Source organism: Adiantum capillus-veneris, chromosome 7 (assembly GCF_014529385.1).
Source record: "Adiantum capillus-veneris isolate H3 chromosome 7, ASM1452938v2, whole genome shotgun sequence".
Taxonomy (NCBI): Eukaryota; Viridiplantae; Streptophyta; class Polypodiopsida; order Polypodiales; family Pteridaceae; genus Adiantum; species Adiantum capillus-veneris.
Window position 1 is genome coordinate 67,031,240 of NC_140937.1, and position 14,562 is coordinate 67,045,801.

A 14,562-nucleotide genomic window follows, 5' to 3' on the forward strand; every position below is an offset into this window, starting at 1 on the left:
CCAAGGCAGCCTCGAAGATAGCCCGTCTTCCTGCTACGGCAACATCTGTTCTCTCTCGCTCCCCGTGAGGATCGTCTCGTGGAACGTGCAGGGACTAGGTGGGCCCCAGTTTCAGCGATAGCGGGGCCGATTGCGTCAGGAGCTTCAACGTTGCCTTGTGGGAGGAGAGATTGATCTCCTTATGCTTCAGGAGCACCATCTGTGTGAGAGCCGCATTCGGCGATGTGGTCAGATTTTGCGTGGACGATATGATACCTTTTGGTCAGCTGCTTTTGGACCTGGAGGCATCCAAGGTGGGGTATGTATGACTATTGCGGATTCATTGCAGCAGGCCATTGTGGGCAGAGGGATTATTGTGCCAGGCAGGGCTCAGTGGATTACTATGCAGGTTCAGGGTGGCCTTGTGGGCTTCCTGAACATCTATGCGCCCAATGTGGCGAGTGCTCGTGCAGAGTTTTGGTCACAGATTGTTGAGTCTTTGCCGCAGGCTGACCATTGGTGTGTAGGAGGGGACTTCAACATGTTGGAGGACCCTTCTGATAGGATTGGAGGCAGCCATGCTACTGTGCATGGAGTCGAGTTAGCAGCTTGGGAGAGGTTGTGTATGACTTTGAGGGTCTCGGATACATGGCAGCACTCTGGCTTTGTGAGGCCTCCAGCCAGTCTTGCCTTCTCTAGATCGGACCGCAGAGTGGGAGGAGTGAATCTATCGCAGATAGATCGCTTCTACACTAGTGACCACTTCAGTGACTTGGGGGGATCAGTGGGCATCCTGGCAGGGACATCCTTCTCAGACCATGCACCAGTGATCCTCACAGTGGCAGACAGGCAGAGGAGTGGGAGCACGATGCTTCGCATCCCAGAGCGGGTCTTGTTGAACTCAACACTCAGAGAGAGGGTAGAGGCTCTCTGGACAGAGGGCATGGACAGCCAGGTTCTACCGCAGACAGAGTGGCCTTAGGCCTAGCTCAGCTTAGCCACTTTTTTCTCCAGGAGTCTCTGGCTCGCCGGGCTGCAGCGAGAGAGGAGGAGCAGCGTCTCAGACGACGCATTGCTTCACTACAAAGGATGCAGGAGCAGCATCCAGACAGTCCATGGTTGGAGGAGCAGTTACAGCAGGCTCGACAGGAGCTTGCTAGCACAGAGGAGAGGCGTCATGAGTTTGCCTTTCACCGACAGGCATCTCAATGGACTCAGATGGGTGACAGAGTGACAGGTGCTTTTTTTGAGACAGTGGGACCTCGGCACTCGCATGCCAAGGTCAATCAGTTGAGGAGACCCGATGGGTCAGTTGTTTGTGAGCCCGAGGATATGCGTGCAGTTGCTACTGACTTCTACCGTGAGTTACTGTCTGCTGAGCCCCAATCAGAGCGGCAGGATGCATGCAGGGAGCAGGTTTGGGAACAGATGCCTTGTCTTGTGACTGAGGAGCTGCGCCAGAGGCTAGAGATTCCACTTTAGCTTGAGGAGCTGCACACGGCTCTTAGGGCCCTCCCTTGTGGTAGCTGTCCAGGTGAAGATGGGCTGACTCCCAGCTTTTTCTTGGAGTGCTGGGACCTGCATGGCCGAGATCTTTGTAGTGCCTTTCAGTACATTTTGCACACAGGAGTGATGCCGGATAGCATGAGTGAGGGCTTGATTTACCTCATTCCAAAGGAGGGTGGCGAGATTCGACAGTGGCGCCTCATTACCATCCTCAACTCAGTCTACAAAATTCTTGCCAAGGCTCTGAGTTCGAGGATTCAGCCACTCTTGGAGAGCCTTATACATGGGACTCAGACAGGTTTTGTCAAGGAACGCAGTATCCTTGACAACATCTTCACTTTCTGGGAGGCTTCTGCCCTGGCACGGCTCCGTGGGGAGGACCTTGTGATTCTTCTTCTCGATTTTGAGAAGGCGTACGACAGAGTTGACTGGGACTTCCTAGAGGGCACTCTACACAGGATGGGCTTCTCAGATGCTTGGATCAGAGGGGTGTCAGCTTTGTACAGACAGGCTCAGTCAGGTGCTTTTGGCAGGAGGTAGAGGGGAGCGCTTCATGCTCACACACTCGGTCAGACAGGGTTGTCCTCTTGCCCCCTTTCTCTTTCTGTTCTATGCGGAGGCGATGAGCAGATTTTTGGTGTCACAGCAGGTTGGTCTGAGGGGCTTAGCACTCCCTATTCGGGGAGATGAGCTACTGGACGCTGAGTTTGCCGATGACTCAGCCTTGTACTTAAAGGGCCAGGAGGCCAATCTACACAGATGTGAGCAGGCTTACAGACCTTCTGTTGTGCATCGGGCGCACTGATCAACTGGAGAAAGATAGTGGCTTTCTCGGTTGGCAGTGCTCCTGTGCCAGATTGGATGCCAGGAGAGGGTTTCAGGTGGATTCCCCCAGGGACTGCAGTTCGGTACTTGGGTTGTCAGGTTGGTTTGGACTTGTCCCCCGAGCAGTAGATTGCTCCTCTTCTCCTGTCCATCAGGAGAAAGCTGTTACATTGGAGCTCAGCATGACTTTCGCTGGCTGGTAGAGTAGTAGTTGCCAACCAGGTGTTGTTGGTGACTATGTGGTACATCAATTCTTGCTGGATCTTCTCGAGTTCTTGTATCAGCCAGGTAGAGAGGCTGATCAGGAACTTCCTTTGGTCAGGTCGTGACACTCAGATTGCCCGAGCCAAGGTGGCTTGGTCGGTCATCACACTTCCTTGTTCTCAGGGAGGGCTTGGGATCATTGATCCATCACAACAGAGCAGAGCCCTTCTTGGGAAGTTCGTAGTCAGAGGACTTCTTCCAGGAGAGGAGCCCTGGAAGGAGTTCTTGCTGCAGAGGCTTCGTGCCAGGGTGCCTCAGTCAGGAGGCCCTTGGCAACCTTCGACCAGATGGATCTTTACAGAGTTGCGCCGAGTTGGTTTGAGCAGGAGACTGGAGGACTGCTTCGCTGTGAGTTTGCTTCGATCTTGGGAGCTCTTACGGCGTGGCCTAGAGCAGAGACAGCCGACGTGCACGGAGGAGCGCCTACGGCAGCCCCTCGTCTGGAACCCCATGGTTAGCACTCAGAAAGGCCACTTGGTTGGTAGTTGGCCTCATGTTTCTGGGGGTCCCATGGCGCTCTCTAGGTGACTGGCTAAAGTTCACAGGTTTGTCAGAGGAGGTGCCAGCTACAAGGCATGAGAGGGGTGCAGAGCATGTGTCAGGACATCTCAGAGTCAGTTCCAGCTTAGTGGCTCACGCCTCTCGAGCCAGTAGCACCCCGGTGGATGGGAGCCTTCACACGATTGGAGGTTCTCATTTCAGTCAGGGCCTACTCGGAGTCTGTCTCAGCCCTGTTCTTCGAGCTTCAGGGTGGGGGACGACTACAACGAGTTGCAGTAGAGGCCCCGCAGGTAGCAGAGTGTTGTTTTCAGAGGATCCGAGTAGTGGGCATCTATGGGCGGACCTGCGTCATAGACCCTGACCCAACAGTTCTTGAAACAGGACACTGGAGGCTATGGGCTTGGGAGTGTTGTCCGTTGGCACGAGTACAGTGGGATCCTGGTGAGTGGCTATGGAGGGACCCCTTCTCTTCTGCAGACCACCCAGGAGTCCCGTTCTTTCAGTACACTGTTCGATTGGGACGTCATATACTAGCAGCACAGAGAGAGGCCCTCCCCGCTGAAGCATGTCATTGGCAGGAGGAGGGTCTCACAGTCGAGTTCTTGGCAGACTTTTGGGAGAGGTTGTGGGACTCCAGGCAGCCGAGGCGAGTCACCTTGCTTCAGTGGCTGGTCGCACATAGAGCCACAGCAGTAGGGAGCTGGCTAGTGCATAGTGGTCTCTCGGCCACATATGCAGCTTGTGACCATTTGGTGGAGAGTCAGCGTCATTGTCTTTGGGACTGTCCCTCGGCCCAGCAGGTGTGGCTACGAGTTCTTCGGCTGATGCCTGCTCTCTCCACGGCTCAACAGTACACTTGGGGGGCAGCGGCTTGGTCCACCCTCACGGGCCCGGCACTTCAGTTTGAGCTATCTTCCACCAGCAGGATGATAGTAATGCAAGGGGGGTGACCTACACTCCAGCCTGCTACAGAGCTTACTCCACAGGAGTGGTGCAGTGAGAGAGAGGAGTGTTGGGAGCTCATCAGTTGCCTGACACTGTTGTTCATCTGGCGGGCCCGTTGTTTCCGCATCTGAGGCTCGCCCTGTGCCACCAGCAGAGACTGTTCGTGACTTTTGGCTAGAGCTGATCCATACTCTCAGAGGACAGCTTGAGGGACTACAAGGCAGCTCCGACCGCATGCGGGAGCGCCGCGAGGCTTTCCTTCGACTCCGGCGCCCTGGGCCTTTCTACACCATAGTCCAGGGGGTGCTCAGATGGCACTACTGTCCACCTGTGTGGCTCTTCCCTCCTCCCTTTTCTTGATTTAGCCTCATTGTATATATGCTGTTTTTTCATTGGGAGAGTCTCCCCATCATGCTTGTTGTAGCCCTCTCTTGCAGAGGTGGTTGTAGCCCTATGGGCAGTTTTCATTAACTAATAGAAGGATCTTTTTCTTGGAAAAAAAAAAAACAGCAAAAGAAGAAGTCCTACCAACTTATGGGGACCCTGTCCGATGGGGCCCAAGTGACATAATGACATTAAAATAAAGCAAGACCCACACACACGCGCACGTGGACTGATGACGTGGCAGTTGTACGGACACTCCGGATTTTCCGTTGGCTGGTGACGTGGCAAACTGTACGGATTTCCGCGTTTTGCATTGATTGTTGACGTGGCAAACTGTATGGAATTCCGTGATTTACGCTGGTTGGCAGCGTTTTGGCATTTTCTTTTTGACCAGAAGCTTTTGAGTTTGAAGGCTTTTCATGTAAACTACTTTTGGGGCCTAGGGCCTTTAAATATGAGGTCATGGGCTCATTCTCTGGCATGCTTCCTGGAGAAGGTGCAGAGTGTGGAGTACCGAGTTGTATTGTGTTGATGCAATATAAAGAAATACCGAAAGGGGCGCCAAGGTTTGGGGCCAATACTCTCTAGGGTTGCTGAGCCACTCCATGTCGCGTGTCGTCTCTCTCTCAGTTCAGTTGTTATTGAAGTGCTAAAAGTCTGTTCAGTCTGTTCTTTTCTATTGGCACGTGGTGCCCGTCTTGTGACAGCAAACTAGAGTTTTGCAATTGACTCAAGACACCTGTGAAAGCACTCAAGTGTTCAGATGTAGGCTTGGATTCATCCAACTCCATGTTTACAAGCTTTCGCATAAGCTGCACTTGATTCATAAGAGCTGTGTTCTCACACGTATCTGTCAGTTTCTTCTAGATAGTATAAGCAGTGTCAAGACGTTTAATGTCTGTGAGCACATCATCAGACACCGCCATCTTGATGTAAGCAATTGCTTTCTTGTTAAGTCTAGCCCAATCTTGACAAAGCTGCAGGTTTCACTTCCAAAAGTGCATCGTCCCAGTCTTTCAGGAATAGGATTCCTTGCATTCTATCTTTCCACAAGTCGAAGCCAGAGCCGTAAAACCTTTTGATTTCAAGGAGAGACTTCGACTCACTGCTTGTAGACGCATTAGAGGCCATTTTGGTGCAAAAAGACTTCAAACTCTATCACTATATTTTTATGACAGCAGGCTGAAAACTGAGATTTGAGCCTCTTACGGGCTCAATACTCAGCGTACAAGAGCAAGGGATGGTAATTCTATGTTACTAGCACTTTACTACAATTGTGTAGCAGTAAAGAAGGATAAATTTCAGCAGTAGAAGCTGAAATTTCAGCACACAAATAGGAAATACAATCCTTGCATGAATACTCCTACTTCAGCAGTATAACCAAAATGCATATGCATCAACCTCAAATCTGCAAATGGATTAAAAGCTGTTGCAAAATGTATTTTCAGCAATACATCAACTCAATGGCGAGCATCCGCATGTAAAATACATAAATGTGCGCCACGTAAGCTTTTCGATGCGTATAAACCTGCGTTTTCACGTAATTTCTTGAAAAATTCAAGAATAAACCTCAAATTCTTTGCTCAAACTATCCACAAATTGCAATACATGCACAAATATCTGCAAAGTAATGAAATTTCAGCAAAACCCTCCAAATTTAGACGGTTTAATTTCTGAAATTTCTGTGACTTCTGCAAAAGCCCCAATTTTCCTCAATCTGTAAATGTAATTTCCACAGCATCAAAATGTTGTGAAATTGCTGAAATTTCAGCCACCTGTAAAATCCCCCTTTCTTTTGTGATTGATTTTGCATGCTACTCCGTGCTGTATTGCGAAACGAGACCCTCACAGTCTCAAAGCTTCATCAAGAAGCTCTGAGCTGTAGTGAGAGGAGAGAGAAAGATGAAAATCGTAGAGAGAGAGGGAGGGCAGAAATCGAAGATAGAGAAAATAAGTGTTGCTGCTTCCCGGCGCGAAGACGATGCTTCGTAGCAAGGCTCTGATACCAGTTTGTAGGGGGCGCTTGTAGCAGGAAAAGGGTAGCGCTGGTGTTTTCTGTAGAGAGAGAGAGAGAGAGAGAGAGAGAGAGAGAGAGAGAGAGAGAGAGAGAGAGAGAGAGAGAGAGAGAGAGAGAGAGAGAGAGAGAGAGAGAGAGAGAGCCCTCCTGGCACCACCCTTCGGACTTTGTGCGATGCTCAGGGACACTACATATGCATCCTGATGTTATACTTGATATGTCTGCAGATTATTTTGAGACATTGTTCACTGCTGATGTATGCACTACTGAGGTTTTACTTGCCCGTGAGCAGATCTGGCATCACACGAGACACCGTTGTACAGACACTATGGCAAAGATCTTGTTGGCACCATTCACACTTGCAGAACTCCATGCTGCTATAGAGAGTCTTGATCCATCCTCTTGTCTAGGAGAGGATGGCCTCACTAGAGCTTTCTTTTTGACATATTGGGATGTATTGCATATACCACTGCTTCGCGGTTGTCAGGACATCTTTGCATCAGGATATATGCATCCGGATCTTTGTTCAGGTCTCATATCTCTTATTCCGAAGGGGGGTGACACCACTTAGCTCCAGTGGAGACCTATTACCCTAATCCCTTCGGTCTATAAGATCTTAGCGTTAATGATCAGCCATCGCTTGCGGCCGTTCTTACCAGATATTATTCATACTTCTCAGACAGGCTTTGTCATGGATCGATGCATCCTGGATAATATCTTCACTTTTTATGAGGCAGTAGAGTGGGCCAGATCATCTTCTGAGCCTCTCGCTTTTTTCATCCTTGACTTCAAGAAAGCATACGATCGTGTTGAGTGGGACTTTCCTACCACTACCTCACTATAAAAAGGGAGGGACGTCACGTGCTTATCTAACCCTACTGTATGTGGAAAAGTTGTAACTCCTATTTCTAGGGTTTAGGACAACCTAGGAAGTGATATGGCACCCTTGTGAACGTGTACGCAGGACGTGCATGTCCCAGCACTTTAGTGTAGTTGCATACCCTCTGATTGCACATGAACACAACTTGTGTCTGCTAGGAGTAGGCATTGGGGAGTTCTCCCTTACAGAAGCATTAATACCAAGCCTAGGTAGTATCTGCATAAAAGCTCCTCTTATTAATGGGTTTTTAACTTATTAATAATTGACATTTTGGCAGTATTATTAAAACTCGTGGGCTGCCTCTGGCTATTTACTTGTCTGACCCAAACTTTTGCACCTATATAGGAGACCCTAGGGGTCATCTTTCTAAACATCCAGTACTTGTTGTACCCGTACCAGCACCGCAAGCACCCACTAGCTTTTTCTATCCACCTTTGTCTTGGCGTTTTCAGCATCTTCTTGTAGATAGTGTTCATGCGTTAGATCAGCCCCGCAGTTCTCAAGCATCCAAGGGCCTCATCGCTTGCAGATCTTAGTCTTGATCATCAGCGTTTTCAATTTTCAGCCCATCCTCGACATCAGCCATGCCAGATCAGTCCATAGCCTCGTTGAGTTTGCAGATTTCTGTCAGCATCCCTAACGTTTTACTTTTTCAGCCCTTAGCCTTGCAGATCCATCAGCATCTCAGCATCTAGGACCATTGTATCAACATTTGCGCAATCTATAGAAAATACCTCTCTAGCAATAGAGGGGGAGGCCCTTGGAGGGGGGATTGGGACTCCATCTGGTGTTGAGTCTCCTCTCTCTCTCTCTCTCTCTCTCTCTCTTTCACTCACAGTATCTCTCTTCTCTCTCTCAGTCTTTGCAAATCTCTATCATCATGAAATAAAAGGAACCTTGAGTACGCATTGAGCACTCATCCTAAGTTATCACCATAAATCACTTCCGTTGCGCATTATAGCCCCCATCGAAGGATCTGACATTGTCCACAAAATTATCATGGCACTTCCAGATCCATCCGATCCCAAATTATGTCAAAAATCCCTTGTAATGTGCAACGGAAGTGATTGATGGTGATAACTCAAGATTAGTGCTCATTGTATACTCAAGGTTCCTTTTACTTCATGAGAGAGTTCTTTTTACTTCTTGACAGAGATCTGCAATAGACTAGAGAGAGAAGAGGAGATATGCTAGTGAAGGTGATGTGAGACTAACACCGGATGGAGTCCCAAACCCCCCTCCAAGGGCCCCCATTGCTATCACTAGAGAGGTATTTGCTTTAGATTGCACAATTGTTGATGGGGTCTTGTACGAGGCTCAGAGCTGAAAACTGAGAACGCTAGTGTTTTTGTTGGAGTACTAAGGGATTTGGTGATAGTAAGTTGAAAACGCTGGTTGACCTGATGAAGAAAACGCTAATGGTTGCAAAAATGCCAGGGTTGCTGAGATGGTGCGGGTACTTGTACTGCAGGTATTGAATGCCTAGAGAGATGATCTCGAGGGTCACCAACAAGGTCAAAAAGGCTCTATATATGTCAAAAAGGTTGGGTCGATCAGAGTTATGGAGGAGTTCCACGACTTTTTAACAATGCTGACTGAAAAGTCACTTACAAATAAGTTATTAAACTCATTACAAGAGGTGCTTCATATGCAATTCACTACCTAGGCCAAGTACAAATACTATGCTATGGGAACACCCCCTAGTGCCTACACCTAGCAGACACTGGCTGTGCTCATGTGCAATCAGAGGGTATGTAACCAATCTAAAGTGCTTGGACATGCACATCTTGTGTACAGGCTCACAACGGTGCCAAAACACTTTCAAGGCTGTTTTAAAGCCTAGAAATAGGAGCTACAGCTTGTCCACATGCACGTAGGGTTAGATGTGCACGTGACATCCCTCACCTTAGAGATTGAGTACAAGAAAATCAAATTTTTTGTTTATATCAGGGATTGACTATTTCCTATTGTAAGCCACATCTCGATTTAAGAGAAATAGTCTCCGCAAACCTTTGAATGAATTGCCTGTAGTAAGAACATAGTCCTAGAAAGCTCGAACCTCGTGTATTTTCTTCAAATCTGGCCAATCCCTGATGGTTTCTATCTTAGCCAGGGCCATCTATACACCCTCTATTGAGATATTGTCCCAGAAAATGTATTTTCTGGTAAGAAAAACTCCCTCTTTTTCTAGTTGACGACCAATATATGTCCTCGTACTGCTTGAAAAACTTGTAAGAGATGGATCATCCCGTTGAACATTCCAAGAGCATTTTTGAGACCAAAAAGCATCACCAAATACTCGTACAATCCAAAGGATGCCCTGAAAGCGGTCTTGTATATTCTCCAGGAGCGATCCTGATTTGATGATAGCCACTTTTCAAGTCGATTCTGTTGAAACAAGTAAAACCCTCTAGCCTGTCAAGTATATCATCGATCTAGGTATTGGAAACTTGTTCATGATGGTGAATTTGCTGAAAGCTTTGTAGTCAATGCACATTCTCCAAGATCCATCTTTCTTTAACACTAGAAGCACTGGTGAACAATAAGGGAATGCACTGGGCTAAATTTTTCAAGACGTTCTTTCACTAGGTTCATAATTTTCTCATTCTGGGCTCTGCTTACTTTGTAAGGTTGACGGTTAAGTGGCATGCTGCCAAGAATCAAATCAATCGTATGATCTTCAGGTCTCTCAGGAGGTAGCTCTCGAGGTAAACCCTTAGAGAAACAATCGACTTTCGCATACAAAAATTCTTGTCGTTCTTTCTCTAAGTTTGACGTATTTGACTTCTTATTCTCATCGAGTTCATATAAGTAGATCGAGTAAACAAAGACACTGGATTTTATTAATTTTGAAACGGCCGAAGCAGATGCAAGGAGGATAGATTACATTAAGAGTATTTTTTTTGCCTTTCGCATTCTTCGAAGTGGTATTTCTTGCTCGATAATCGACCACGACGCTGCTCTTGTGGTACCAAGGGATCCCCAAAAGGACGTCACATCCCTCGAGAAGCATGATGTAAAAGTCCTTGTCTATGAAGAGGGTGTACAAATGGCCCTGGCCAAGATAGAAACCATGTATTTTCTTCAAATCTGGCCAATCCCTGATGGTTTCTGTCTTGGCAATGCAACTGAAGTTTGTTTATGACAAGTTTAATGGCAACATCTCGCCTTGGTGCCTCTAGAATTGCCTCCATCGATGGTCCCATTTCTTTAGGCATGATTCCAAGTCGAGCCGCCAATTCGGTCGAGATGAAGTTTGCCTTGGCTCCTCCATCGAAGAATATAAGGACTTCCTGATCACATACTCTGCCCAAGCTCTGTAGAGCTCCATACTCTCGTCTATCTGTTTTGGGCTTGTCCCCACAAAATCCAGAACCAATCCTGCTTTTGTCTTCCCTTTTTTTGTACTCTCATCCGCTGCTTTGGAATTCTTTGGTTTGTCCTCCGCTTGCTCCTTTGACGCTTTGTTAGGGCACCTTGCAAGAATGTTCTCGTGCTCCCACAGCGGTAACACTTGCCCTCTTTGTAGTACTCAACACGTCTTCTTGTTACCGTTGAATGAATCTTGCCCCGTTCTAGTGGACATTGGCTTGTCCGAAGGGTATGTTAGTGTGCCGGCATGCATACCAAAACCATGTTTGGCATGACCCATACGTCTCTTAATGGAGTCAGACTTCTTTTGCAAGCAATATTGGCGTATCTCTTTGGGTAAACCACATCAAAACCGCTCAACTTGTTTCTTGAAGGTGAGAGAGAGAGAGAGAGAGAGAGAGCACGGTGGAATTCGGAGCCAAGACGCATTGAACCCAAAGATTGGCGCCCCTTTCGGTACTTTAAATTCTTTATTATTATGCTTCGCAAAGTACAACTCCCGAGGGTCCTCTTCTCCGAGACTTTGCGTCTAGATGCTCCCTGAGAATGAGGCCCCAAGGGTCCTTATAAGCTTACATGGAAAGCCCAAAAGGAGAGCCGCCCAAAAGCATCAGTTCTAAAAGCACCTGCACCCCAAAGCATTTGCTCTCCGAAAGCTCATGCCAAAATGGTTGAAATTCGCCAACGTAAAACATGAAAATCCGTACAGCCTGCCATGTTATCATGTCAGTGCAATTTATGGAATGGCCAACCAAGCATTTGATTATTTGGGTTTAGGCCCCTCGACACTGCTCATAAGTTCTCTAATTTGGTAGGGGTTAGGATTTTTAATCCCTAAACCCCCCTTAGGCCCCTCGGCCATCTTTTGGGTTCAGTTTCTCTTGTCCACTCGACCGGTTCTTTCGAGTTGGGCATGCCACGTCATCTCTTTGTGACAACCCCTCTCTCTCTCTCTCTCTCTCTCTCTCTCTCTCTCTCTCTCTCTCTCTCTCTCTCTCTCTCTCTCTACTGAATCTTTCAATAGATTAAGCCAATATCCCTTTTATTTTGTTTTCTGCCTTGTCTCAGTTTCTTTTGAGAATCTTAAATGAATTAGCAGTAAATTGTAAATTTTCTAAAGGCAGTCAGAGAGTTTTCCACTAGATTAAGCCAATATCCCATTTATTTTGTTTTCCCCTTGTCTCAGTTTCCCTTCACCTTTTCAGGTATACCATTCATCGTTTGTGAATACAGAAGGGATTTTACATGCATGTGGATGCCCTCTTCTTCCCTTGAAAAGCCACATCCGAGGACCTGCACCGACTGCTGAGCCAGGTAACGGTCCATTTTCTTGCAATGGTAAATAGTGTGAATTTCTTATCCTGTAAAAGAGTAACGAAATTTTAATTTTCTTCCAGACAAGGTAGACATCATTGATGAAGCCATAACATTTTTCCGCGCCAACGTCTTTTTCCGCAAGTTTGATGTTAAGAGCTCAGCTGACAAACTCTTGATATATTTAACACTATATGTAAATATGGCTCTCAAGAGAGTAGAAAATTGCAGGACTGAGGCTGAAGGAACAAAAGCTATTATTACTTTGGGTCTTGAGATTTTCCCAATCCCTGGAGAACCTGGATTTCCTCTTGGGGGCTTGTTCACACCCCCCTTGTCTCAAGAGGAAGGTGGTAAGATTGTAGTCTGTTGAAGGCCAATTATAAAATACTCAAATCTATAAAGCATGCATGTGCCCTAAGAGCTGTTGATCGTTATTACAGAACTGCTGAGAAATAAATACATATGTAAGTGGTGGCCATTGGCACATGCATTATGTACCCTAAGAGCTGTTGATCTTTATTACAGAACTGCTGAGAAGTTACTTGAAGCAATTGAGGGAAGAGACTAGTGGGCGATTGATGGAACGAGCTTACCACCGAAACGGCAAACAAAATAAGTGGTGGGTGGCGTTTTCTAAAAGAAGATTCTTAAACTTGGCCTTTTCTTAAAGGCAAGCAATGGTATCAGTGGTTGCCTGAACTTGTGGAAAGGCCCTGGAACAATGAAAGTGACTACATGCCCAGTTTCTCCTAAAGTGTCTTGTCAGGCACCTCTTTATGTATGCATCATTTCAAGAGGGCACAAGATAGCTCTTATATTTTTGAGGTTATCTGTAAATCGTTAAGAGTGCGCATTTTTAGCGGCTTTTATACTTTCTTACCCTTAACCTTTAAATTTGTGCACTCCAAATACTCCCAGGATGCAGCAGCAGGAAGCCACCAAATTTGCATGAAAGAAACATTCTTAAATTCAGGCTTCATCAGTTGGTTTTTGTCTAGTCCTTCTTGGTGCATTTACGCTATGGACTACCTTTTTTCTGCATCAATCTTTAATTATTTCGTATCATTAGTGCAAGCCTTCATCTTTTCAATGCATTTAAGCTCGTGTTTGTTTGTGTGTGTGAGTGGAAGCATACGTTAATTCCTAATTTCACACATTCATTTTGGGCTTTTCATTATGCATCAGTATCATCTTCAAATTGATAACACTTCCAAGGAGTAATATGCTTATTGCCAACATCATTGCATCATAACACCACAGTCATACCCATGAAGCAAATTCAAGCAACTTGTAGAAGTCATCAGTGGTTGTGATACTCATTGTATCCGAAGGGTCAAAAGAAAACAGACATAACAATGTTTTGTATATACATCCCATGTGAACTACATCACATCATGGATTTCTTAGGTTTGCACAAAACTTGTTTAAACATGAGCACAACTTTCTTGAGAAGATTTTATCAATCCAATGAATTGTGTTGCATGGAGTTATCCAAAATCAAGTAGTCACTGTTTTAAGGATGTTGGCTCGAATGTCTTGCATGCATGGGTAAAGCTTTTTTAAATAGCAGCTTCGCCTTGAAAGAAAACTTGGGTGCTTCATAAACCATCAACACACTTAAGCACTTGAATCTAGTCTTAAATTATGAATTGCTTGTTTTAAGATAGGAAGACATCAACATTCCTTTGTATGCAGTGTTCCATAATTGATCGTTTTACATGTGCAACCTTGCCAATAAAATCGATTTTGTGTATGTGTATGGCCTTGCTAATTTGGACCTTCAATGTCCCACATGGATTAAGAAAAACTTCAGAGTTGTACCCAAGAGCCCTTGGTAGTGGTAAACCACTTGGAACAAGTAGGACAAAGTTAACTATTAGATATTATTTTATGTGGTACATTTATTGGCATTGCCTTTTGGTAACAAGCTAGGGTGTATGTTGAGGACATTTGAACTTGTGTACAATGGAGTATCTTCAAATGTTTAAAGGTACATTTTGTGTGTGTGTGTGTGTGTGGAGTGAAAGGTAGGTATCTCTAAAGGAATCACTAATAGACTCACATACATAGTCCCTAATGCTTCCATCCTCACCGTGTGCTTATTATCACACATCCAAAGTATCTCATCTTTCCTCTAGCTATATTACATTTTTGAATACACAAAATGTTTGTTTATAAAGAAATTGTCATAGAAGTGTACAAATGTCCATCTTATTCCGTTTGTCTTGAGTAGATTAGCGTGTTGATGATTTAAAGACCAATTAACTCCACCTCAAATCACATAAACAAGATGTGTATGTGAATAACAAGGTTTTGTTACTCACTCTGCAACTTAGCACATGTTGCACTGTGTATGCGCACAAGGTCCATCCAAATATCCTCAACAAACATCCTTTATGTAATGTGTAGTTACCAAAACACATGGTTGTAGATTTGAGATGGCTAAAGGAAGAGGTTTAATGGAGCTTAAAATTTTTGTGGTCTAAGGATGCATAGGTTTTGGGCAATCTTTCAAATCTCAAGCTACTGGTCTACGAGGACATCATTAGGATAAGGAAATCACAAAAAAGTA

The 14,562-nt window shown here is 45.8% G+C and overlaps 1 protein-coding gene across 2 annotated transcripts in view; it reads left to right on the forward strand.

Moving 5' to 3' along the window:
* Nucleotides 1-12,981, forward strand: part of ARPC3 (actin-related protein C3) — a 49,044-nt gene extending 36,063 nt beyond the window's left edge. The window contains exons 2-4 of one of the 2 annotated variants that reach the window (XM_086516015.1): nucleotides 11,879-11,987; nucleotides 12,071-12,340; nucleotides 12,516-12,981. In XM_086516015.1, the coding sequence (XP_086372141.1) occupies nucleotides 11,879-11,987; nucleotides 12,071-12,340; nucleotides 12,516-12,658 (522 nt within the window). In that variant the 3' untranslated portion in view covers nucleotides 12,659-12,981. The remainder of the gene's footprint in view (nucleotides 1-11,878; nucleotides 11,988-12,070; nucleotides 12,341-12,515) is intronic. The other variant, XM_086516016.1, reaches the window with a different exon arrangement.
* The last annotated feature ends 1,581 nt before the right edge of the window (nucleotides 12,982-14,562 follow it).